At 38.1% G+C, this 27,851-nt stretch overlaps 1 protein-coding gene across 1 annotated transcript; it reads left to right on the top strand.

Annotated features, from left to right (window-relative positions):
- The first annotated feature begins 202 nt into the window (after positions 1-202).
- Positions 203-27,851, top strand: LOC117288020 (gastrin-releasing peptide receptor-like). The gene is made up of 2 exons (XM_033768696.1): positions 203-701; positions 26,365-27,851. Exon 2 carries the CDS (start codon positions 26,370-26,372, stop codon positions 27,486-27,488), a length of 1,119 nt encoding a protein of 372 aa, XP_033624587.1. The 5' UTR covers positions 203-701; positions 26,365-26,369; the 3' UTR covers positions 27,489-27,851.

The raw sequence follows: 27,851 nt of genomic DNA, 5'->3' as shown, positions 1-27,851 counted from the left end.
GGTGACCACCGCCAAGCAACCGTTATTCGACTCCCCCCATCACCTACTAATATCATTCTGTCCCAACCGATCAACAGAATGTAATGGGCCAATCAAATTGACTCAGGCTGAGATGGCGCTGTTTTGTTGGGCATCAACCAAGCACGACCAACCTGACTACACGGTAAGCAGACTACCAATGTGCAGTCCTGCACACGGGAGGTATAATATTGCCTGTTGTATAAAAAAGATCTAGTGCAAATTTTTTTTTTCAAAGTATCGTGTGTGTTCATCCACAAAGCAGTGTATTTTACAAATTTGTGAATGTTCATCTATGGTTGACATCACCCAGAGCGAGTGACACGTTTTACAGCAAACGAACCTATTTGAGCTGCTGCTGACTTAATGTGTTTGAAGCGACCGTAACCCCACCGCAGTTGTTCTCGACTTAACTGTGCAAAGCTTGACTTTATTAGTCTTGTCTTCAAAACATGTTTATAATGAACTCCTGGGCCTCTGGATGGTAACGCTACTGGCATATATACGATTGTTTTGAAGAGACTTCTGTTTGCTCAGCACTGCTCGAAACAATTCTCTTGTGTATTTTCTCGAGAAGACCTTTTTTTGGCCGAATGGATATTTCCGTCTGATACCGCTGGGGTTCTTGGCTTCACAAAGGCGTTCTCTATTCTTGGATAGCAGCGACTGAGCTAACCACTTGGGTAAGTCATTCAACAGACACAATAAGTTATTAATACTTGATGGTATACCTGACAGATTGAATCTGCCACAACATGACAAACATGTTTTGTATATACCCTAAAAAACAATTTGCTTACATACAAACTTACTTGGAAACGAGTAATGTAGAGAAACCTCTGAGGTAAATTTCTCACTCAAATAATAAAATACTTCAGGCCCGAAGCCGTTTATTAAGCATCTGAAAGAACACAAAATTGTGCAACAAGGGTGTTTTTCTGTCATTAGTCTCTTGCAATTCGATGGTTTTCACAGATCTGTTGTTTTATGCATGTTGGCATACACCAAGTGGGAAGACTGTTATGTGACAATTATTACCAAAGTGTCCAGTGCCTTTAAGTAAAACCACAACAAAATCGTTTGAGTTTAACACAACCAGAGCATTGACTGTGAAAATTTTTGGGTAGTTTTATTTGAGAGAGAGACTTATGATCTACGTCTAGACATCAATTTAGAGAATATTTATTTTATAGACATTAATGTTCAACATTAACTTTCTCATATTATGGTTTGTTCGTAAATTTCTATCTTTGCTCTTTGAGTATGGACAATGTACATTCATTAGAGGTTTGTACTGCGAATGTGAGTTCTAATTGTAATATCCAATATCGGAAAAAAGTGGACATTCACTGTACAAACCCCTGCAAATCCGCACTGTCGAAATAGCAAAAAAAGACATTCACTGTACAAACCTATGTGAATGTTCAATGTCCAATATTGAAAAAAAGATAAGCAGAAATTCACCGTACAAACCAACGTGTATGTCCAACTAACTTTATACTGTCGTTATTTAGACCTCTTTAAAAAATACCACACGCTGTTTTTTATGCAAAAAAGAACACAAATTTGCAGGTTTAAAAAAAGAAAAAAAAAAAAAAAAAAAAAGTATTTGTATTAAAAAACACGAAACGTGCCTGTGTCTCTAACACTAATCGTGGCCCCAACTGTGTTAAAACCAATAGCAAAAAGTTGGAAACTTACTTTTGTGCTTAAATGTTCGTTTAAAAGGAACTCTATGTAAGCCTTGCTTTTGCATATCTCCTACACCAGAAGTGTCCTTTTAAAGACATGGTGCATTGTAAACGGTCACCAATATTCATTAACGTTTAAATTGAAGTTTAAGTGCGAACGTCACTCAGTTTTGCGTGTAATAGAACAAACAAGTTAAGCCCAATTCTCCCCCGGGCTAAACGTTGAGTGCTTTCACATGGCTGAAAAATTACCCAAATCAAGTAAGGACTTAGAAGTAGTTATGCCACTTATTTCAATACATTTTTTTTAATATATTTATTTAATAATGTCAGTTGGCACGAAGGAGTCTTAAAATGAATAATATTCTTTCAATTTGTCTAAGTAAAATGTTGCCATGGCGACATTTAGGCATAATTGGATCATGGTTTCTCAAGATTTCTCCTACCTCTTTTGACAGTTGTTATAGTCACTAGTGACGTTCCATTTTTTGTCCAATCTAGTGTTAAAACCTTTACCCGTGCCGCGGGAAAAAATATGGTACGATGGTAAAGTAATTTTCACAAGCAATTGGAATCTAGACATCAATTAGTATGGGGGGGGGGGGAGTTTGGCTTGTTAGTCAACATGAGTTTTGAACAACATGCATCACCCGCAACGCTATCATAATACATGGATTAAGAACGTGAAGGTATGGTTATGAAGGATGACGCACAATATTGCGGGGAAAAAATCGTTATCAGAATATTTGTTTTTGGTATGAGGTTGAATATGAAAGAAAATGTACGTCGGCGCCTACCACGCAACGAAGCCGGAGCAATTAGAATACCAACAATTGAAAATAAAATAAAATAATTCAAGCCAGATGGTTAAGTTGTGCGTTTTTTGTTATTATAATTGTTTTACTTTTTTTATTGAGCAAATATATTGACACTTTTGGTGGACTCCAAAACGGCTGCTTCAGGCATGCTTATACATTCTTTGCATCAACGTAAGGTATATTATTTGATTGTGTTAGAAAGCGTGTTTGACTAATAGTATCACAGTACTCAAGACAGGATTCAAGGGTGGGCTCTGGCAAAATTAGTTGTTTGCAGAACGCTATTAATGGGTATATTATGTGCTTTAATAATTGCATAAAGACAAAGTACAGCAAAATAGGAAGATGGGGTGGAACTGTTCCTGGTAGAATCGCGTAATTTCTTTGATTCGAGATAATCATAGGGCATAGTTGTTTTGGTGTTACCCTACTCCGAAGTGTGTTAGCAGGCATATTAGTCGGGTGGGATTCTAACCCACGACATTTGCAATGCCAGAGCAGTGTCTGACCAACAAGACCACCGAGAGTACCCGGCAACTAGTGGGAGCTCTAATCCTTTACATAAGGCATTATGGCAAATTTGTCGTGACCCTTAAGTTGGTATCCTTTTCTTTTTAAATAACGCAAATACCCAATTCCACGAGAAAAAAAAATTGAGGTAATTCCTGACCCTTTATTTCAACAGAGGATAAAACCTGATAAAACTATTTGCGAAAAATGTTTGAAAAAACTTTAAAAATTCATAACTCGGGAAAAAGTTGAAAATAGTATTAAGTTGAAGGCCCAATTCCAGCAACTTTGTCAAATTTGAGGGTTTTATTTGTTTACGAAAGTCGACAAAGATAAACACTAACGCTCAATTCTTCGAATAATGGGAGGCATCTCTTCTGATTTCCAATGGTGGTTTAAACCTGGTGTAAACATTTCTAAAAAAGAGCTTTAAAAGTACCTTTTGAAATCCATTACTTTGCATCAAATTCATCAAATATCCCTTGAAGTGTAGGCCCAGCATAGCGTTAAGCTGTCCACCGTGTGGTAATAGAAAATCCCCAGGCTGCCATATCAAAACCCGCAGAGGCTGCTATATCAAAACCCGCAGAGGCTGCCATATCAAAACCCGCAGAGGCTGCCATATCAAAACCCGCAGAGAGAATTCCTACTTGTAATTGCACGCTAAGTTTCCAGAGGTCGTTTACGTGAGTTACAGCAATTACGCCCCGTCCTGACCCGATGGTTTTCAAATTGTCTAAACTCGCTAATTATCCATTACTTTACATTAAATAAAAGTAATACTAATAATAATAAATACGAGGCGCCAAAATCCACCAAATAACGGTGATCAAGGCGCACGAGAGTGAATCCTCACACAGTAAAGAAAGAGAAAAAAACCAGACAAAGAACAATTGCAGATATAAAAGCCGTACCAAACAAGTTCCATCAGAGATGTTAAATTTGCATCGAGGATAACGAATATTAATTTTGGTTTTACCCATACACCGATGTGTGTTAGCACTGTATATACTCAGTACTTCCCCGAGTCCTGTAAAACGAGCTCTTGCAAGGGTCGTGGGTTCGAACCCCACCCGAGTAACATGCCTGTGATATTTTTTCACAGGACTTGGGAAAGTACTGAGTATACAGTGCTAACACACATCGGTGTATGGGTAAAAACCAAAATTAACAAACAGGTTATAGTTAAAGTTTCAAAATCTTCCCAAACGGCCTAGCTTGTATCTTGTACATTATTTGTTCAACATTACAAGCTAACTGATATTATATTATGCGATAGTCTCCAGTTAAAACACTGACACCTAATTTATCATAACAGTGTTCTGCAATTTTTTCATCGGTATTATTATATTTGTTCACGGGGCGTGTTACATATTGGCGAAATAACCATTCAAGTATATCTTTAATTTCCTGTAAAGCACTTAGTATTACTAATCCCGTTTTCGTGTTCACTTCTCCTTGTGCGGTGCTAACAAATAACACTGGTCCATTAGGTAAAAAAGGCTTCAAATTGTTCACTTTTATCGCACTAATTTGTTGTTTTACTGAATGAATATAGACACACTTGGCCAACATCTGTTACGTATAGGATAATGCCCGAGGTGCGCGCCATTCGTGGGTAAGAACGGCGCGTTCAACCGAGGGCATTATGCGACTTAACCCACGCCTGGGACGTCATGCTATTGTTAAAAACGCTCCATTATTTTGCACGAATGGCGCGTTATTGTTTAATTTTTGAGTCAATTGTTCGTATGTTTTACGTAAGCTCATTTTCACTCCAGTGAACACCACCAGGTGGTGCGTGAACATGGTATATGGACGAGGACCATCATTCAGGAAATACGCTCGTTCCTTCGACAGTACGTGGTATCATAGATCGGGAGCGAAAGTGGTAGATTTAGTCAAGTGATAGAAAGTGACTATGAAACGGATGATATAAAGCCGACTTGCTCAGTCTACAAAAAACCCAAAAGGTGAAGATAAAAGAAGTGACCTACCCGCGTACAAGCCTGTAGTTTAAGATGTTTTGACATAACTTTGATTTACAAATTTAAGCTAAAACTTAATACTCAATTTCAGTTAAATTCCTGTTATTTTTTTATCATATTAGTAAGAGAAGTATCTTTGCAAACTTAATTTTGAGGGAGTTTACTCACTTACCATGTTTGTGTAAGATCAAAAAGAAAAAAAAGAAAAGTTTATAGGCTGCTCTGCATATCTTCCAATGTAGTGGCATTTTAAATTGATTTGTATTAATAACTAATACAAAAAAAAAATCAAGTTAGTTTTTTTATTAAAATAAGCAAGATGAAGTAACACGCGATGTTCGCCAGGTGAAATGGACAGCTGAGAAAACATTATGGTGAAAGATTAACAGAAACATTCAGAAGCTGAAACCTTACCTGCGGGTAGTTGAATATGATATTCTTTCATAATCGCAGGTTTTTGTTATTTTGTGTATCCGTTCATATTCTCAGAAGGCCTTTAAAGAAATTATTCAAACAAATTGAGTAGGATTAAAACGTATTATAAGGACATGGAAGTACGCACACAGCTTTAGGGCTGGACCCTATACGTAGTGGATCTTTTTGTACAGCTTACAATCCATTGTCTAAAAAACACCTTGCAAAGTTGTGACATTTTCGTCCTCACTTATCGCGCCTTCGGGTTTGTCCTAATTTCAAAAATAATGTTTTGTACGTTGTATTAAATTTTACATGGAAATGTTTTGTTCTGTTATTTATCCCACCCCCAGGCTTATCTTCATTTTGACGGACAAAATTGTGATAATTAAGTATACATGTTAAATATAAATTGACTCCTGAAGACAAGCAGAGAATACCGTTCGAAACGTTGGGATAACAGGCTCTTTTCAGAGCCAGCACTCATCCAAAACATAGATTTACACTTTCAGAGTTGTACCCGAAAATTTACTTTATAGTTATCGTTACTTCTTACAATTTGACTTTGTTTCAAATCTGAATGCTCAATGTTGAAGTTCAGATCAGAACAGACAACGTATCGTTTTAAATTATGTTCAAGTCGGAGAAAAATAGCAAAAAAAACACAAACGAGATCGTGCTTTCTCGGTCGTAGCTGATATACTTTGGAACAAGCTACCCAATCACATCCAAGTGGCACTTTCATTGAACACTTTTCAATCATTACTTAAACTCAATCTGTTTTGACATTCTCGTAAGTCTGGTTATAGCGCTAAGAAACATACGTTAGGCGCTCTTTAAAGGATGTGGGTACTTTGTCCATAGATTTACATTAAACTTACATGGTTTGAAGATAATAATAGTGGAAAGCTTCCCTTCAAATACTACTTACATGAGAAATAAGTAAAACAATGTCATGAAGATACGTTTGCAAATGCTTAAAATAATTTTGGTCTCATGAGACCGAAATTATTTTCATGACATTGTTTTACTCATTTCCCCCAAACTACAGCACCTCAGCACGTAATATTTTCAGGGAAGCTTTCTACTATCATTATCTTCAAACTGTGTAAGTTGAATGTAAATCTGTGAACATTGTGTTTTTTGTCCTACAAAAAGTACATACACCCTATAAATGATGTAACTATAGTATTAGTTTTAACCCTAGAACTCGAAGCTGTCAAGTAAACTTGGTCGTTGTTTTAATTCAAACTTTAAAACCTCATTTCGATGCAGTTTTTTACCTGTTGGTTTGAGGGGTGGACTGAAATATTTAACGGAAAAAAAAGATGAAAAAAAAAAATTATCCCTAATTGGATTCAGCATTGTTATCAATCAATACATTATATATACAAAAAATCCACGAATGTGATACGAAATGATTCCATATTATATTGTAGCCTTCATGATGTGGTTTTCCGTTTGAAGCGGAGACACTGTGAGACAGCCTAGGGACTAGACAGCCTGTCAGTCCACAGTAGCACGCAATATCACAGATAAAGTTTCTACCATCAGCTGCTACTCCACAAACATTGAAAAATGTTTCCAGTTAATTTAAAAAAGGTCCCTATATAGGAGTACATTGGCCGGTTATTAAATCACATGGAATTACAGATACAGGTCCCAAAGTTTCTTTGATTATCAAACAAAGTGTAGACTTTTGATCGCTGTGTGGAACATAATTAAGACGCCTGCTCACTTTCACCCTCTTTTTTTGTGTGTGTACACATTTGCCCCGAGTTTGAATGAAATAAGATTCAAGACTTTGCGTGGTGTATGTCTGAGTTTAGAAGGGGAGATTGGCGGTCACACCGTGTACATTAGACTGATGACTTTTGAGGAGTAGCGTGGGTGCTGAGACAGCCGCTTGGATTTTCTTTGGTTTAAATAATATTAATTTATGACAAAGTTTGCAATAACGACATCAGAAAACCTTAAATTAGTTTAAGTTGTTAAAGGCAGTGGACACTATTGGTAACTGTCAAAAACTAGCCTTCAAAGACCAGTGTATCTCAACAAAATGCATAAAATAACTAACTTGTGAAAATTTGAGCTCAATCGGTCATCAAAGTTGCGAGATAATAATGAACAAAGAAGAAAATACCCTTGTCACACGAAGTTGTGTGAGTTTAGATGGTTGATTTCGAGACCTCAAGTTCTAAATCTCAGGTTTCGAATTTAAATTCGTGGAAAATTACTTCAGATCTTTCTCGAAAACTATGGCACGACTGTTTCTCACAATGTTTTATACCATCAACCTCTCCCGCTTACTCGTTACCAAGAAAGGTTTTATGCTAATGTTTTGAGTAATTACCAATAGTGTCCACTGCCTTTAACCATTTCTCTCAATTATACTTCGGCATTGACATTTGCCAGAAATATGTTTTTCATGTACACGCTTTACAGGAAAGCGGGTCAGAACTAACTCGGATTCCTGGTCAAATGGCGGTTTGATCGGATTATGTGTCAGTTTTCACTTTTTAAACTCCGTTTGGACCAGATTCCGGGTCGTACTGACCCAGAATGGGTCAGGCCTCCCTGATATAGACAACTGCCAGGAGTATGCTTTGTATGTACACTTTTAGAAAACCAGGGTCAGAGTTGGCCCGGATTCCGGGTCCATTGTGACCTGATCCATTGCTTGTTCAAGCCGACCGGAACATGTTATACAAAATGAAGTTTGAATTGGATTACGTGTCAGTTTGACACGGTTCAGGGTCAGTTTAAAATTGATTCTGAGTCAAAGTAACCCAAAATAGATCAGACCCGGAATCAAGTCAATTCTTAACTGTGAGTTTTCAGAGTGAAAACGCAAGACAAGTTACTTGCTAACGTGTGACAGGAATAGACTATAATAGATGACTGGAGCGAGTCAGCCTTTCATAAGACAAACACCAAGTATTATAGAAAAATGAAAATGAAGACAATGATGAGCTTGTTCTGCCTGAAATTTCTTAAATTTTGCAGTAAAACTGTAATCTTTCCAGATTCGGAAATTGCACTTTTTCAATGACCCTCGCGTATAGTACTGGTCTCTATAGCGTGCCACTTTATACGCTTACATTAAAGGGGATATACCACGGCTGGTAAATAACTCTTATGCGTAATCCACTAGGGTACTCTTTACCCTATATCCTTAATGTATACAAAAAAGTACAGTGCACAATTACGGCCATGTGTGACAGTCATTCTGTCCCCATCACATGGGACCATACCCTGTACTTTACTTTCTTCCTGAAACATGTTGTCATCAACGTAACATGAACTCAATATTAAACGGTATCAAACATTGTTTTCCCCTTGCAGGATCATGAACTCATTTTCTTTCCCTAACAAAACGAAAAATAGCTCACTAGCCAATCTGTCAATGTTTAATCAAATGAGGTGACCCCATTTGAAAGCAACCATCGGAAACACGAGATATGCTTCACGAATTGTGCGGATTATTATAATAATAATAATTTAAAATCATAAATTACAGTTATAACAATTATAAAGGGAAAATAGTTGCAGATCGACTCTGCCTCAAGGCGAAGGATATAAACAATTGAATTAAGCTAAATTAAAATGCATCAACAATTTATAAAGTATAAATATTACAAACATAACGTCTGAACCAGCCATCAGTGAGCTTAAAAATGCACGAGCTAAATTAGTTAAAAACAAATATTATGATTACTGAGGTCTAAATCGAACAAAAGCATTATTGGAATTGTTTTGGTCTTGAAATGCTGTTTTCTGCTCGTCGGCAAATTAATCCAGATGGCAAAATTACTCTGGATGATTGGTATATAGAGTATGAGCTTTTCTAATCAGACTGATTGCAATAAGTCGTTTTCCCTCAGATATAACTTCTACAAAACATGCACTTCGTTATTATAGGCTTGTCTTTTGACTATTCAGAAAGAAGATAAACTTGAACCCATGGGAGACTCGGCTTACTATTCGAGATAAGTTAATCATGTCTTTGTTTGGTGTTTCTTTGTCCTTTTAATTTCTATGGCAGATTCGATCTGTTGATTAAGAATCGAGTATAAATAGTTCTGACTTAAAGAGAGTGGACACTACTGGTAATTGTCAAAGACTAGCCTTCACATTTGGTGTATCTCAACATATGCATAAAATAACAAACCTGTGAAAATTTGAGCTCAATCGGTCGTCGAATTTGCGAGATAATAATGAAAGAAAAAAACACCTTGTGTCACGAAGTTGTGTGCTTTCTGATGCTTGATTTCGAGACCTCAAATTCTAAACTTGAGGTCTCGAAATCAAATTCGTGGAAAATTACTTCTTTCTCGAAAACTACGTCACTTTAGAGGGAGCTGTTTCTCAAAATGTTTTATACCATCAACCGCTCCCCATTACTCGTAATCAAGTAAGGTTTTATGATGATAATTATTTTGAGTAATTACCAATAGTGTCCAATGCCTTTAAAGGGAAATCGAGTTGGATATTTGTTCAAGTTTCAACTACGAAACGTGCACACATCAGCCTATAAATGCAACTATTTGGTTTCTCATGTACACTGACGTGCGTATAAGCACAGCATACTTGGTATACTTTCCTAAATTACATAAACATATCACGGGAATTTTTGGCTGGGATTCGAACCCACAACCTCTGCCTTGTCTAACCAACTCGAAGATAAATATAAGCTTACTAAAAGAAGGAACAAAACAAAGAATAGGCTTTTGAGAGCAAATAAATAAATAACTATACTGATAATGTTAACAAACTAAAGTTAGGGTAAAACCAGCGCCCATGAAAGAGGGGAAAATTCGGAGCGTAGACGTAGACGTCACCATAGGGACAATCAAAATTGACTGCGATTATGTGGTAAATATAAACAATAACAATCACATACAAATAGTAATATGTTGTATTAATATCAGACCAATTTTATATAGGAACCTTTTTAAATTTAGAGAGAAACAGACTTAATAGGCCATAAGTTTAGGTATTTGTTAAACTTAAAACAAAATTCCAATACACAGGACCTTTAAAGGAGTATTTTGGATGCAAATTGGTCATGCGCCTAATGTCATTAGTAATATTTTTTATCCCGAATGACAAACACAGATTGAGTAATTTAGTAAATGGTTTCTTTGTTGCTCTTACTCGTCGTTAACGAGTCCGGGAGTTTTCTTGTTATACTCTAATTTCCTACTGAGTGGATAAATGTTGTTTGTCTCTATATTCTCAGAACCGGGCTATATATCAATCCCATAGGTAGCATTAGAAAATACCAACAATAGATCTTTCAAGAGATTCGAATGATTTTTAATGGAGCGTGTAATTTTGCGAATTTGTAAGAGTTGCTTATTTCGTGTGCCTTCTCCGTGACACATCTATTGACTGCCAAAAGTACACGAACTGTCTTTGGCTACGGATGGTGGTTTTTGTAGTTTGCAGCGCATGTTAGCCTGCGTGTGGCTATTGATATGGCTTCATGAATGATGTTGAAGAATTATGAAGTGGGTGGGACCAGAGATGTGCAATGAGAAAGTTGCGACAACTTATTACCAGCCATTTTCGGTCAAATCAAAATGGCCATGTGCGCATTTAGGGTGCCAGACGCGATTACAGATTGGGTTGTTCTCACCTTCGTTCCCAGGGGTGATCGATCCCCCCTCACACTATGCCTTGCTATTCGAGAGGTATCTATAGGTATTTATAGTTCTTCAAAAGACACCCTGACGCATGTTGTACTTGTATATACTAAAATGTGAATCTGTGGTTTTAATCGTACCCACTTTGGTAACATAGCCTTTGTACCACGAATGGAATGACAAATAAATTACCATGTGATGTGCGATCAAATATCTGGATACCGGCTACATGAATGCTGAACTGTTATTTATAATGTTGGCTGGACAAAACCTGTCTGTTGAATTACTTATTCATTCGTAATTTGAAGCAAACGTAGTTGATATCGTGTGCGGTAAACAATTGACTATAACCAGCTCCTCAAAGCGTTAACATGGTTTCCTGGTATATTGATACCGGTTATTATGAACTGCTATTTACGATGTTGGGTTTACCTCTCTGTGGAATTACTCATTCAATCGTCGCTTGAAGTGAACGTCGTTGATTTAATTATTGCAGCCAATAGTATTTTTATTTATTTTTTAAACAGGGTGTGTTACGGCGGTTAGTGAGCAATGTTTGATAGTTAATGAAAACGGCCTATACAATTCAAGTATATCATGACGGAGAGCACATAACCAGCTCCTCATAACATTACCATGTTTTACTAAACCTTGATACCGGCTATTATGAATGTTGAACTGTTGTTTACAATAATGGCTGTACATAGTCTGTGGAATTACTTATTCATTCATAGGATGAAGCCAACGTCATGTTCAGTCAAAACAAAAAAGTGCAACTATACAGGCTTATTAGATTTGTTTTCTGAAATCAGGGTACGTTGTTACGATTTGACAGCACAATAGAACAACATGGGTCTACAATTAGTGATATAGGCTAATGTAGATACAGTCAAAGTTTGATGGAGAGTAGGCCTACGTTATTATCTTCTCTCAAACAACACCATGCTTTTCTGATATAATGGTGTATCCATAAGCATTGGCAATAACGAGGAAAGCACTTCTCCAGTCGACCTCAGGAATATCAACCTTTCATTTCTGAAAGTGTATGAACTAGTCACATATTATGTTTCCTGGGGTGGATTTCACAAAGGTAGTCCTAACTTAGGACTAGTCCTAGGCACTGCTAAGAGATAGGACAAGTCCTAAGTTAGGATGAGTTACTGGTCCTAACTTAGGACTGGTCCTATCTCTTAGCATTGCCTAGGACTAGTCCTAAGTTAGGGCTACCTTTGTGAAATACACCCCTGGTTTACTTTAACCTACACATACTGGTCCCCTGGTTGTGCACCCCAACACCACTTCCCGGTCGATTTAAAGCAGGATCCCCCAGACATAAAAAGGTAACATGAACTTTAATTGGTAAAATGTTGAGTTTTGACTCCATTTTGGTCTCCATTCGGATTTGGTCTCGATCACTGAGGATATTATTTCTCTGGCTTTTAAAGGAACACGTTGCCTTGGATCAGGCGAGTTAGGCTATAAAAAGGATTTGGAACTGTTTGAAATGAAATGCATAAGGTTAGAGAGATCTTTAAAAAGTAGAATATAACGATCCAAAAAAAAATCTTTCTAACCATATACATTTTATAACAAACGGTTTCAAACGTTTTTTTTTAGGGACCAACTCGACCGATTTAAGGCACTGTGTCCCTTTAAATGGAAAACAAAGGTCAACGTGACCTTTACGTTTGAAACTCTACATGTTTATTTACAAAGGGATTTGAATCTAATTTAAATGTTGATTGATGTTTCCATGGAAAGAACAAAACGGAGCATACAAATTATATTAAAGGCAGGCTACACTTTGGGTATTATCCGTTACAATTAGAGTATAAAACGACGTCCTCTGAAGTAGCAGTTTTTGACTAAGAGATAATTTCTCATTAAAATATTTCAATTGAATCTGAACAAATTGCCGGCCTGGAGCCTTTCTCGTGCATCTAAAAGCACATAAATATGTGTAACAGTATTGTTTTCCCCCAATATTTTCTTGCAACTTCGATGAACAATTGAGACCAAATGCTCACTGGTTTGTTAATGTATGCATATGTTTTGATACACCAAATGAGAATACTGTCTTTGACAACAACCAAAGGTGTACAGTGGCTTTAAGAAATACAAAACTTAGGGTTGGTGCTTTAGTCTACAACTTTTTTGAGGAACGTTTTGGATTGAAGCTTCATCTCTACTTTATTCGATGAGAATATATCAGTAGTTTACATTTACTTTAGGCTTCATCAATGCTGCTGATCAGAGTTCGAATATTCAGCAATTATACCATCAAAATCAAGATATGCATATTATTTACAAGTAATTCCACGTACAAGTGATAAAACAACCTAAGTCAAGGGAGAATTATATCATCATTTGAATTTCAAACAGAATCGCCCTAGGGTGACAGTAGAAAGTTACACAAATTAGATACAGTATAGTCTTAACGGAAACTCCCACGCACAGTCAAATACACACTTACCATATAGACTAGCTATTAGCTAATCAATATGATAATTTTGCATTGGTATTGTGATATGTTATACTGTAGGTTAACTACTGATATGATCTTCATCATTTATGGGTGCGTTCGTTTAGCTTCCCTGGGTCGACCCCGGTGTGTGGCGGTTTTTTTTCCAGGACGAACGTGGGTAATTACACACGTTCGTCCTGGAGAAAAAAAAACACACACACCGGGGTCTACCCGGGGAAGCTAATCGAACGCAAAAGGTTTCAAGGTAATCGGTATTTAAAGAGGTATAGTTCTATATTGTTATTGCTCATTGAGGTAATTTTCATTTGATTTTTTTTATACAAGCTAAAACTGCTAAATACTGCTTTAAAATAAAGTCTGCTCAGTAGAAATAAGCGGGATACCAGTCACAAAATGTACTTCTGCAAGAAAGTTTGGCTTGTAACTTAATTTTGTTTTGCTTATAGCTTTACTTGTTGTGCGTATTGACAGTGTATACTTTAATTCGCTAATTAAAACTCAACAAGTTAATGACATTAATTTTGTTTTTTACCCATACACCAATGTGTGTTGGCACTGTATTTTCTTTCGTTATTTTCGTGCCGCTTCGATTTACAATTTAAGCAGGTTCGTTATGTTATAAATAGGTTTGGACACACCAAGTGGGAATACTGGTCGTTGACGATTACCAAAATGTGTCAAGTGCTCTGTGAAAGTTGGCCCTGGAATTTCGCCGGGGTGTGAGTTTTATCCTTCGCTGTTCCCGGGTTCTCAAAAGTGCATTATGCTGTTGTGATTGGATATAAAGAGCCGTTAAACATTATGGGACAGGGCCGTAAAGTCTATTCACGCGTATAAATATTTCATTGTCCATAAAATAACTGGAAAGAACAAGACTTTATTTCAATTTGATGGAATGATGCTGGTAGTGCAGCGTTCTAAAGCCACAACATATTTTTTTTTACGAGGAAACAATTGCTTCGGTTATTGTAGTCATGCTGGTAGGTTGTTTGCAAATGATTAAACCTTGTTAATTTTGCGCAAGGCAACGAAACTAAAAGGCAGTGGACACTATTGGTAATTGTCAAAGACTAGCCTTCACAGTTGGTATATCTCAACATATGCATACAATAACAAACCTGTGAAAATTTGAGCTCAATCGGTCATCAAAGTTGCGAGATAAAAAATGAAAGAAGAAAACACCCTTGTCACACGAAGTTGTGTGCGTTTAGATGGTTGATTTCGAGACCTCAAGTTCTAAACTTGAGGTCTCGATATCAAATTCGTGGAAAATTACTTCTTTCTCGAAAACTATGGCACTTCAGAGGGAGCCCTTTCTCACAATGTTTTATACCACCAACCTCTCCCCATTACTTGTCACCAAGAAAGGTTTTATGCTAATAATTATTTTGAGTAATTACCAATAGTGTCCACTGCCTTCAACCAGATAAAACAACCCAAGGCGAATAATTTGCTAAAAGGGTAGTGCATTCATTGGTTGTTGAACAAGCAAAAAGCAAATAAATTAGTTTTCCTTTAATTTTCTATAGAAATAAAACAAACAAAAAACCCAAACCTTTAAACATGTCATGGAGTTGGTGGTCACGTAACAGTACTTTATATTGAAGGGAGAATGTACGTTTGGTAATCACTCTTCAAATTAATGGCAGTACTTTGTTCATGAGTTGTCTTTAGTCGTCACCAAAATATTGAGGGCATTACTTAGGTTGAGGGAATAACTTGTCTCGCGGTAAAAACTTACTGGGTAGATTATGTTCTTTTGAAAACTTGTCTTGCTCTACATTCTACTACCGCAGAGTACATTTTCGGAATTTGGGATAAAGCTTTTCATTGGTTTGATAAAGTTTAAATATATTTCCACCCTTTTTTCTTTCTCAAGGACGACCTTTTGTGAATTTTGCTATCGAAATAAATGTGTGGTGGTTTATGCCCGCATAGTGCGCAGTGAGATAGTGGCAGTTGTATATTGACACAAAGTGATAGTGTATAAAAATCGGTCACGCCAATTGCAGAGTTAAATTAACTCTTTTTCAAAATGTCCACAGATTTACACTTTAACTTTACAGGGTTTGAAGATAATGATAGTTAGAGGCTTCCCTTCAAATAGTATTTACTTAGGTTATGTAGTTTTTGAGAAATGAGCCAAACAAATCACAGAAGAATGTTCGTCGCACATGAGACGAACATTAATTTTAGCATGCAAAATCCCATTAAACAGTTACGGTATCATACCGTAATCATAGCGTAAGTGGTTAATACGTTCTTACACGCTAAAACTGAGACGAAAATCATTTATTTTACTCTCCAAAACTGCAGCACATTAATCCCTTTAAAGTATATTTCATTCTGGTCTGTGTCGTAGAAAAAAAATAAAAAAATAAGCTACAACTTGCAACTTACTTCAATTGTTTTTAAATAACAAACATTAACAAAAACATTGACGGTGGAAAGTACTAAAAGGAACTGAAAGCTAACAAAACAAATATTTAAAAGTGGAACATTTAAATATGAAATGATGAAATGGCATTTTAACTTTTGACAATAAAGTATAAATCGATAATCACACCAAGTAAAGATAGTTTTATCTCCCTGATGATAGAAACACTTCCGACCTCAACACCAAAATAATAAAACGAATTATAATATAACCGCATGCCTACACGAACAACAAATTAAATTATTCAACTATTTAACCGAATGGTAACCATGCATCTACAAACCGGCATTCTGCTCGCAAGAAAACCTTGAAACCTAGCTCATATGTCTATTTAAAATAATTATTAAACTATTTCACTGGTATTATAGCATAAAGATACATCTATATACGGCATGTGAGAAAACTTTGAAACCTACTCTCTAAATTCAAAAGAGTGAAAATGCACTCTTTGAAGAGCTATATGAGGGACAACTCTTTCTCGATGGAAGTTTGCATCTGTCCTGGAGTGAAACCCTTCTAAAAGAGTGAAATAACACCACTGACTCTTTTAAACAGCCATATGAGGGACAACTCGAAATATAAAGAGTGGTGTTTTTCACTCTTTTACATTTAGAGAGTAGCCCATGATCTATTCAAAAACAGCTCGGTGTTGAAAAGGGCAGTGCCCTTTTTACTGTGGCGCTATTTACCCTTTAGATTTGATTATCTCAGAATAGTGTGCAAGGGTTTTCTGGACTTGATTATATCATCAACTCCTAACCTTCGCTGTTGCTGTAAGCCTGGGCAAAGACCTTGATAGACAGTCACCATTGCCGAAACAGAGAGAGAGAGAGAGAGAGAGAGAGAGAGAGAGAGAGAGAGAGAGAGAGAGAGAGAGAGAGAGAAAGAGCGAAAGAAATTACTTATTATAAAAAGTTACACCGTGTATAATTACTACTGTCGTGTGGGACCAATTACTGTCCTAGACAGTGCTATACACGCAGCTGTTCACATGTAGTTTTTTGTGTGAAATGCTGGTAGAATTATAGCACACGGATTAAAGAGCTTCCTCGGCAATAATTAACACATTGGGTTACAATGTGCGCTATAACTGGGGCTGAGAAAATCTGATATGGCCATTGTGTTAAATAAATTATCATCCTAATTGTATGTTATTTGTTAGATACACAGCTGCACAGTTAGTAGACTGGTTGCTTATATCATAGTAGTATAAAACATTATGAGAAACGGCTCTCTATGTAATTTTTTTCACTTAAATATTAATTTCAGTTGAATTCGAGACCTCAGCTGAGGTCTCAAATTTTAGGAATCTGAGAGCAAACAACTTGCGCGACAAAGGTGCCTTTTCCTTCCATTATTCTCTCGTATCTTCGACGACCATTAGAGTCAAAATTGTACAGGTTTGTTATTTGATGCATGTTATGTTGAGATACGCTCTACCCACATGGATACCAAGCGACAAAATCTGGTCTTTTCACAATGACCATTACAGACAGGGTAATGATAAGGACAGGTGTTGTCTGTAAACATGTACGTCGAACTTAACTGCGAACCTCCATAATCATGAGAGCCATCTGAAATGGTGCGAGGTCAAAGGTGGTTATGTACCTGTTCTCAACAGCAGATCTTTGGAGTAGTACACGAGCCCCGAAGTGTGAAGACAGAAATTGAGGCTTTATACATTAGCACCAATGAAAGAATGAAGAAGAAACGAGCAGCATCGCTAAGCTTTTAGATGTCGGAGAAGAAAAACAACTTGTAGGGAAAACAACACAGAACTGCAAAACCCAGTCCACATTCACGGCCCTTGTCTGAGGTGGGATTCAAACGCGGGTCCACAGAAGTGAATTGCTGGCAAAGAAATCATCTATGAGCCAACCTCATCCAAGAAGCCATCAACATTGTGCAACTTTGATTTCCCTAACGGCGCGCACCGGGCAAGCACCAATTTTGTGAATGGAAAACATGCTTCCGAGGTTCATCTTATGAAGTGTTTTTGTTTCTGTTGAAATCATCAAGGTTAACGCCGCTTTACAGTCATTGAAATGAAAAAAAAAGAGGAAAAAAGAATAGACGATGATACACGCTCAATCCGTTGACGTTTAAAACTGGTTTGATTGAAAGGAACCTAGGCAATTATTTTGTAACTGTACAAATTAACATGACAACAACAATCATTTTGTTGACCTCCTGATATAAACTATAGGCTGTATATTTAATAGTAACAGTTCTAGAAATAATACCCGATACATTGTTTCTGCCAATTTAAACTTTAAGTATAAGAGATTGTGATAGTCGCACGTAATTCTCAAAACCGAGCTATGTCTTTCTGCACCAGCGTGCCGACAAAAAACCTTCGCTGTGGACATCAATTTAACTACAGACTGTTTGATATGTCTTAGTTTTACTAGACGACGGCCGTGTGATAGTGCATCGGTTTGCCATGCGCTAGTCCGAAGACTATCACACGGCGTGCAGTACCCAGACGTCCGTTGCGTGAACCAGGAAGATAAATTAATAGTCTGTAACCATTTCGGATTACATGACACTACATGCAGCACAGTAAAAGTTTTCGCAATCTGTATTCGCGTCGTCCTTGGATTGTAGCATTCAGGTCTGTAACTTAATAGTAACAATATTTAGAAATGTTTGGGGTGATATAAAACAAATGACTGCTTTTACTCGTGCAATGGTTAAAACTATGACTGCCTCGGTGATCCCCGGAGCTATCTATTTCCCCTCGGCTTCGCCTCGGGAAAATAGTACACTCCGGGGATCACCTCGAGAGTCGTAGTTTTAACCATAGCACTCGAAGCAGTCAATATTTGTATAATATGACCATTTTGCCAATATGAACCAGACTATTTTTTGTCTTCCCGCCTCGGTAAGGTAACATTGATATCAATGGGAGAAATTCAAGATGGCTGCACCATGATAACGGTCTATATAGTGTCAACAGTACGGCAGGTTATTTGAGGCGATGGAAGGTAATAATTGGCACTCTGGAAATTGACTTAACATCTATGGATTCAAGTGCTCAATCCTGCTGACTTTTTGTCTCCCGCAATGTTCCACAATGTTATTACTTTCTTCGTGTGGGAGGGATGGAGGAAGAGGGGGTATATGATATTACCTCAAGTTGATTCGGGGAAATATTGACACTCTACGGTCGCGGGGTAAAACCAGGAGTTCAGTCAACTTCAACACACCACAGGGCAGTAATATCATAGTCGAACTCTTAATAACATTATTTTAGTTGACACCAGAGTACAAACACTTGGTGCTTTTGAGTTGGCATCCACGCGTGCGCGAATGTGCTACTCTCCTTATAGTCTAAAACAACACAACGTACTTGAAGACAACATCAGCCGCTGGTTTTGTTGACAGAAGCATACTACGTGTACTTACACGATCAGTTCGAATCAAGATCAACATTTTACGGCCCATCTGAGAATGTCTCACTTTAGTTTATTAGAAACAGCCTGAAATGATTTGCCTGATGTTATTCAAGGCGTTAAATATTATCATCTTTTAACACGTCTTGGCCCTACTGCTGCTTTGTCTCCACAGCACAACACAAAGTCTGCTCTTCATCAGACTGGTTATTTCCAAAGGAAGAGACGGCAACTTAATCTAAAGGAGAATGTATCTTAGTGTTGAGTTGTCTTCCCCCATCCCCTCAGTTGCGAAAGATGCACTTTCAAATCAACGCTAAAAACTGTCATTTGTTTGGCCATTGAATGATGTTGACTAATAAACGGTTTGCTGAAATGTTGATACCGGACACTTCGGCAACTGGCAAACCCGGCACCCTGCAAACTCGTCACCCTGCAAACTCGACACCTTGTAAACTCGGAACCATGATTGTCGGCATCATACAAACTCGGCCTATTTTTGACTAACAAACTCAGCACAAGCAAGCAACGCTTATTCAAGAGTGAAGTTGCCCAATAAAGCGCACGTATTCGTGCACAATAAAAACCGGTTTGAACCTTTTTGGTAGCTTTGTAAACGCTGTTACTGGCAACAATCACTGTTAGTTCTTTAAAACTATTAATTTGTTTAAGCATTGAGCAGTTTCGGGTCTACCAAGCTCCATGAGATCACGATCAAGAATGTTTTAATCTCGCCAATTAAACTAAACTGACACTCAAAAGTTGACATGCCGGCATAAAATTAAAAATTCAGGACAAGTTACTTAAACTACGAAGGCGAACACATTTTGTCGTTATGTTTCGTGCACTGAGCCAAAATCATTTCGTGCTCGTTACATCAAATTTGCGGTACACCATAAAAATGTTTATTATCTACTGTGTATATCCTTTTTGGGGAACTTGTCTTGCTATTAAATGTACAGCCGTGGACAAGGTTTCGGAATTCGGGAGACTATTATGATAGGAATAGTGGGTAAAGTAACCAGAGCGTCAAGGGTCTATGGCGAGTGACTGATTGCCAAAACGTAGCCGTATTATGCCGATGAGATCCATGTAACAGAACCCAGGCCCACGTTAAAGGTACAGGACACTATTGGTAATTATTCGGAATAACTATTACCATAAAACTTTAATAACTATTACCATAAAACTTTACTTGGGAACGAGTAATGGGGAGAGGTTGACAGTAAACAAAACATTGTGAGAAGCGGCTCCCTCTGAAGTAACGTAGTTTTCGGGAAAGAAGACATTTTCCACGAATTTGATTTCAAAACCTGAGATTAATTAGAATTTAAGGTCTCGAAATCAAGCACTTGAATGCACATAACTTCGGTTGACAAGGGTGTTTTCTTCTTTCATTATTATCTCGCAACTTCGACGACCGATTGAGCTCAAACTTTCACAAGTTTGTTATTTTATGCATGCGTTGAGATACACCAAGTGAGAAGACTGCTCTTTGACAGTTACCAATAGTGTCCAGTGCCTTTAAAGCCATTGGACACTTTCGGTAAAAAAGTATTGTCCAAGGCCAACACTTCGTGTATCACAACTTCTATATAAAATAACAAACCTTTGAAAATTTAGGCTCAATCGGTCACGGAGTCGGGAGGAAATAACGGGAAAACCCACCTTTGTTTCCGCACGTTTCGCCGTGTCATGACACGTGTTTAAAAATAAATCCGTATGTTTCGATATTTGGAGAATTTATATTGTTTTAATGTTTTCTCAAAAAGTAAAGCATTTCATGGAACAATATTTCAAGAGAACTCTTTCACCATTACCTTCTGTAAACTCTGTACCGAAAGTGTCCAACGGGACACTATTTGGTAATTACTCATAATAAGTGTTAGCAAAAAGCTTACTCACTACGAGCAAAGAAGAGCTGTTGATAGTAAGTATAACACATTGTGAGAAACGGTTCCCTTTGAAGTAACCCCGTTGTTGAAAGACAGGTAATTTCTGGCCTGAAACATTTTATTAGGCATCTGAAAGCACACATATAATTGTGCAACAAGGGTGTTTTTTCTTTAATCATTATTTTCGCGCAACTTCGATGACCAATTGAGTCAAAATTTCACAAATTTGTTATGTTATGCAAAATGTAGGGTTACACCAAATGAGTATAAACTGGTCTTTGAAAATAACCAAAGTTGGTCCAGTGCCTTTAAAGATTGGTCCAGTGAAGTCATTTATTTCAATTCACGTATAGTAGACGAAGCTATAATCCAGTCAAAATGTTGCCCGGAGTTTCCCCCCTTGGAGGCGTGAGAGGGTTTGCTACAACGTCAACGGTATAATTAATGCGTTACGCACCACGTAACGCAACAAAGTGGCGTGACGGCGGGTTTACATTCTAGCATTGAGTTGTTGACCTCGATCTACACAAGTATATTTGTGCACGTCATGTTGTGTACATCAACCTTCAAAACACGACCTAGTTCAGGAGGAGCGCAGTATTTTGTCTGGAAAACTGTCGGTTAAACCAAAACCCAGTTATAAAAACAAGTAAACGCTGTTCTCTTCGATATACTATCACATTCAAAAATTGCATCTCTCAATTGAATCTCTCTGATTTAAACTGTCTACGTATGACTTTTTGCAAACATTGTATCAAACTCTTGAATAGATCCAAAGTTACTAAACAAAGACAAGACTGGTACCTATGACTGGAACCTATAGGGCCTATATAGAGAGGACTTGGACAGGTGCCCATCGGACTGGAGCCTATTGGGCTTAGGGATGACTGGTGCAAATGGTCGGAACATATTATATCATAGAGAAGACTGGTGCCGATAGGGCCGTTACCTAAAGGACATTTATAGGGGACGGATGCCTAGGGCCGGATCCCCAAGCAAGATACTACACCATTGCTACGTCCTTCGGATGGGACGTAAAGCCGTTGGTCCCATGTGTTGTGTATCGCATGTAAATTAACCCAGTGCACTTTTAGTGAAAAGAGAAGGGGTTCGCCCCTGTGTTCCTGGCTGTGACTGCTGTATGCGCCCTAGAACCCTGTAAACCCATTATACGGTGCTACATAATTGGGTCTCAGAATTCATCACTGCAATAACCTATCTTTCTGAAAGGTTGTGTATCTCAGCGCCTTCGCCTTGTTTGGTAGATACGTGCGCTATATAAGACTTCAATGTTTATTTATATTATTATAGGGCCCAGAGAAGACTGTTGACTAGGGGTGGATACTATTGGCCATAGATAAGACTGGCCTAAAGAGGTCTGGTGCTTGGGCCGGAACCTATGGGATATAGAGAAAATGGCACACACATAACAAGTTCCAAGTGCCTACTGGAAACCCTAGGGCCTATACAGCAAACAACATAATCTAAAGTTTGAATATAGATTTTCTTGGTTTATAAATATTAAATAGAATTTGATAACTAAGACTAGTTCCTTGATACTCTTATATACTATATGCATGCCTTTTCTGCAATTCATGCCGTCATAATCAACACTATGAACTGAGGATTTCCCTCGCCATCAGTGTATCGCATATTGGCTTTAGTCGTATAACTCTGTCGGCCAAAAGCTTTTACTATCACTCTGTGACAAGTGCTCTCTGAAAACAAACTCAAGTGTTTTTGTTAAAGCTTTTCGAGAACCCCGCCAGTCATATAGGCGTTAATGCACCCTCCCTTTAAGCGATTGCAATATTATATTGAAAGGGATAACCGGGTAGAGTACATCCGAAGTATGAAACCGAGAAAGGGAAAAAACAATCACGACAAAACACAGACATGAAATTTATTTTTGACGTTTTTTAACTGAGACGTTGAGTCAGACTCAGAGCCACATATTTGCTTTTACAAATGAGTCGCAGTCCCATTGATCCCTTCCGGACTTAAAAATCTTTGCTATCCCGAAATTAGAACCGTCTCTGTATGCATAATCTATTCCTTACATTATGTTGTTCTCAATAAAACAAAAAGATAGCAAAAGAACACCCAACCGAGTAGTTGGTCTCAAGGGGAGTTTGATATATACATTCGTACTTATTGCCATTATCTGAACTTTTCTTCGACACTTGGATTCCTCTGGCCCGACTATTCGGTTGACTTGAAAGTAAACGCCAACAGTTAAGTCAGCAAAACATACAACTCAGAGTAGATTTTTCGATTATCTTTTAAACAATGCTGATGTTGCAGACGTAGCAACTCATGTAGATTTATTCAGAGACTTTTGTACACCGTACTACTGTAATGTTTTAGTTTGGCATATTTGACACCGTTTTTGTGTTGCCTTTGTAAGCGTAGGCCACTGTTTACGTTTTGGTACCTGTCAAAGACCAGTATTAACACATACATAAAATAAAATAAAAACTGTGAAAAACTGGGCTAAATTGGTCATCGGGGTTGCAAGTTAGTAAGCATTAGAAGAAAAACACCCTTTCACAACCTTGTTTGCTTTCAGAAGCTTAGAAAGGCTGCAAGTTTGAAGTCCTTTTCAGATTCAAATATTTTCGTAAGAAATTACCTATTTCTATACTTCTATTAAGTTACTTCAGATGGAGCTGTTTCTCACAATGTGTATACCATCAACAGCTCTCCGTTGATCGCTACCACTTGTGGTTTTTACAGTTTGAGCAAATACGAACCTGCCCAAAGCAGGGGTCGATTTCACAAAGAGTTAGAGACTATAGTATAATCTCGAGTTAGGACGAGTTACTCGTCCTAACTTATAGGACAAACGGCAGCCTTAAGTTTGAAATATCTCCTAGGACTTGTCCTAAGTTAGGACTAGTCCTTACACCACAGCTCCACTTGTATTTGTGTCCGCTTCCCCTCTGCACGTATAGCCTTTCCACAAAGTAGTGATCAACTCAACAGTAACTCAACAGTTAATTTATAAAATTGCATCAACATTACTCATAATGTTGCTATGTGTTTGTGGCTAAACATTTCCGACAGCAGCAAATCACTCGCTGTTTCCATCTATACCAGACGATACTGTGCGTTTAAGCACTTAAAAATCATCAAGGCGAAACGTTTAATTGGAATAACTGTTTTTAATTGCTACCTCTCAGCCTGGCGATAACCAAAGGCAATTGCACCTTTTGGTACAGAGTATCCATCTGCCGTCGATTTAAAGTGGAAATACTGTCTTTAAAGCGACAAGCTCCTTTTTTTCTCTTTTTTTTATTTTATAATTATTAAAAACCAACAATGGATGCATTGACGTTGTTATGTTCTATACAGATGTCTTTATCCTTCTTTTAATTTTTTTTATTTTAAGTTTTTACACCTTTTGTATATCAAGTTTTAGACATCACATAACTCCCTACTCACTGTGAATGAAATTGTAGAATTTCCTGTAGAAGTTACAGTTTCATTAGTCGTCAAGTTTTTGAGAAAAAAAAAAACAAGTGGAAATCACAGAGCAATGTTTTTAGAAAATTTGTTGGTCTCAAATACCGACGTAGTTCCCTTGTTTAAATAACCACCGCTGGAATTTATTCAGACTTGAACTCGTACTATCTGTTACGAACTGTTTAATCTGCCAGAAAAAGGGGGGGGGCGTTGTTTTATTATTATTTTATTAAGACAAGCATTTTGTTCTCGTTAACTCCCCCATCCTTCTGTATTTCCCGTTCTTGTTCAATTCCAGTAAAAATACTACTTAATGTACACTATTACATGAAATTATGTGATGTTTATTTATGAGTTCATTCAATTATTAATGCTCTTGCTCCCATGGGTTTCTCAAAATCCACTCTGCCAATCTTAAGACTTGTGTAAATGCAAACATTTGGCACCTTATACTGCCTAAGTACTCTTCATTCCCGTTGGTTAATGAATTTAGTTTTGCGCATTGCGTGAAAAATCGCCAGAGGCCTAGTCATGCATAAAGCAAGACTACACCTACATGGGAACACGTAAATTATTATTATGAAAGTCTATACAATATAAGTGGATTGGGTTAACCCATATACCTCGTGGTTATAGTTTCCTGTGATGACATTGAAATCCAACATTTGTTTACTTATTATGGTTGATGTATACCTTTTTTTTTAACCGTTCGAATGGTCTAACATTCATACATACATACAACTAAATATTTATAAAGCGCCTTTTACATAAAAATCAAAGCGCTAAAAAGAGCAAAACCAAGGGAACTATAAATACAACAAATTACATCTGATACAAGTGAGTTTTAAGAGATTCTTTTAACAAAGGCAAAGAGTTACAATTCCTGATGCGTACTGGGAGGTTGTTCCATATTCGCGGAGCAATAAAGGAGAAAGTCCGGTTGTGGGCAGATGAGAGTGTTCTGATGGTCGGGTGTTCGGTTAGGCGTGTGTTGTCAGAAGCTGATCGCAAGCTTGAGCGTGGCGGTTGGTAGCGAGAGCGATACAAGATGATAAGTAGCCCGGTGCTATTCCTATAGGAGACATTTAAACACAGTAACTAAAACTTTGACCGGATGTAACTGCTGAAGGCAGGGTGTCTAATCATTTAAATGCAGTAATTTTGTTTGTTTACACATACACCGATGTGTGTAAGCACTGCATACTCAGTGCTTGTTGAGTCCTGTGAACAGGCATATTACTCGGGTGGGATTCCAACCCACCACACTTGTTATCCTAGAGCAGTGTCTTACCAAGACTACCGAGGTTGCCCGGTAGCTAGAGGCAGTTCGAATCCTATGTTTTGGCAGCGGGTATCGCAACGATATAAGAGATGTAAAATTTGCATTGGGGATAGAGAATAACTTTGGTTTTTACCCATACACCGATGTGTGTAAGCACTATATACTCAGTACTTCCCCTGTCTTACTAACTAGACTACCGAACTAGACTACATTTAAATGTAGTTGTGTTCAACTAAGTTAACCTGTGGAAATTTCATTTCAATGTGCAGAAGTGTTTGCTTTGTTATTAAATTATTTTGTTTTCTTCACCTCTTGCAGGCAATATGGAGGAAAACGTAAACCAAACGACAGATATATGGGAGGAGGAGCAAGAGTGTTCGTCTGAAAACTTCATGGCATCTTTAAACGCATCATTAGTGGAGTTCGTCTGCAGTCAGAACACTTACGATAATCTGTATTCTCCCATGAACATCTTCGTGTACATCGTAGTTCTAATAGGCGTGGTAGGCAACGTGGCGCTACTGGGAGTCATCCTGAAAAACCGCCCCCTCAGAACGACCCCCAACATTTTGGTGATCAACGTCACCGTGGGGGATTTGATGTATCTTCTTGTGGCGGTTCCAAGTCATCTCGAAGGAGAAGTCAACGTGTGTTTCACTCAAGGCGAGGCTGCCTGCAAGCTGATCAACGCCTGGAACATAGTTGCACAGGGTGTGTGTATTTACTCAATCGTAGCGGTGAGCGCGGAGCGCTACGGGGCGATCACGCAGCACCTCGGCCGGAGCCTGTTCCGAGGTTCTGCAAAGAAAACCCTGTTTATCGTATGTATCATATGGCTGTTATCCTTACTCCTGGCAAGTCCTGTGTATTTCACAGCAAAAGTACACCACGGTTACCTGTGTACCTATTTGTCACACGCCTCCCAGGTTTCTAAGGCCTACGTCATGATGCAACTATGGTGTCATTACATTATACCCTTATTGATCATCACTGTTCTGTACTCGAGAATGGCCCACACGCTTATTCGAAGCGCAGACAGTTTCCGTGGCGAGAATCAGCCTGGTGCCAAGCAGTTTAGAGCCCGTAGGCGCCTGGCTATCATAGTCCTCTTCATAGCTGTATTCTTCGGAGTCTTCTGGTTGCCATACTATGCGTACAATGTGTATTACCACTATGTGTTCAGTGTGTGCTCTGAAGATATACCGGATATTGGCACCTGGAGGACCTTTCACTATTTCATGTCTCTCATTAACTCGTGTTTTAACCCCTGGATTGTGTTCATCATGAGTACCACACATCAAAGGTTGCTTCGCCATTGCATCTTATGCAAGAAGCCTTCCTTGGGACATGGGAAACCCAACAAAACCACGAACACAATGCGTTCAAACAGCTTCATGAACAGTTCCAAGGGGAACTACACTGAAATCACATCTACCATGTAATATCAGTACCCGACTAAAACAGAACTGGCACTTTGGGAACGCAAGGCGCCCAGCCAAGCAAACATAACTATTATCGTGTGATTACGCTCATGTTGTTATGAGGTAAAACTGCTACCACTTACTGTCCCCGAATGTCTCATATTGACCCAGGTCACCTGACGTCATCAACCAAGACTAGATCCTTGCATACCGTCGCTAAGGTCAAACGATGGAAACATGCTCGAGCGTTAAACGCGCCATGCACAACCTTCCAACCAATGGCAGGTCAATCCTTAGGCTGAACTACTGACGTCAAACTTCGAGAAACGTCAATAGGAGACTTTCCAACGCTAGGCAGCAGCAGACATACCGGGTAAATTTCCA

The sequence above is a fragment of the Asterias rubens genome, chromosome 3 (genome assembly GCF_902459465.1).
Source record: "Asterias rubens chromosome 3, eAstRub1.3, whole genome shotgun sequence".
Taxonomy (NCBI): domain Eukaryota; kingdom Metazoa; phylum Echinodermata; class Asteroidea; order Forcipulatida; family Asteriidae; genus Asterias; species Asterias rubens.
This window is presented reverse-complemented; position numbering and strand designations above follow the sequence as displayed.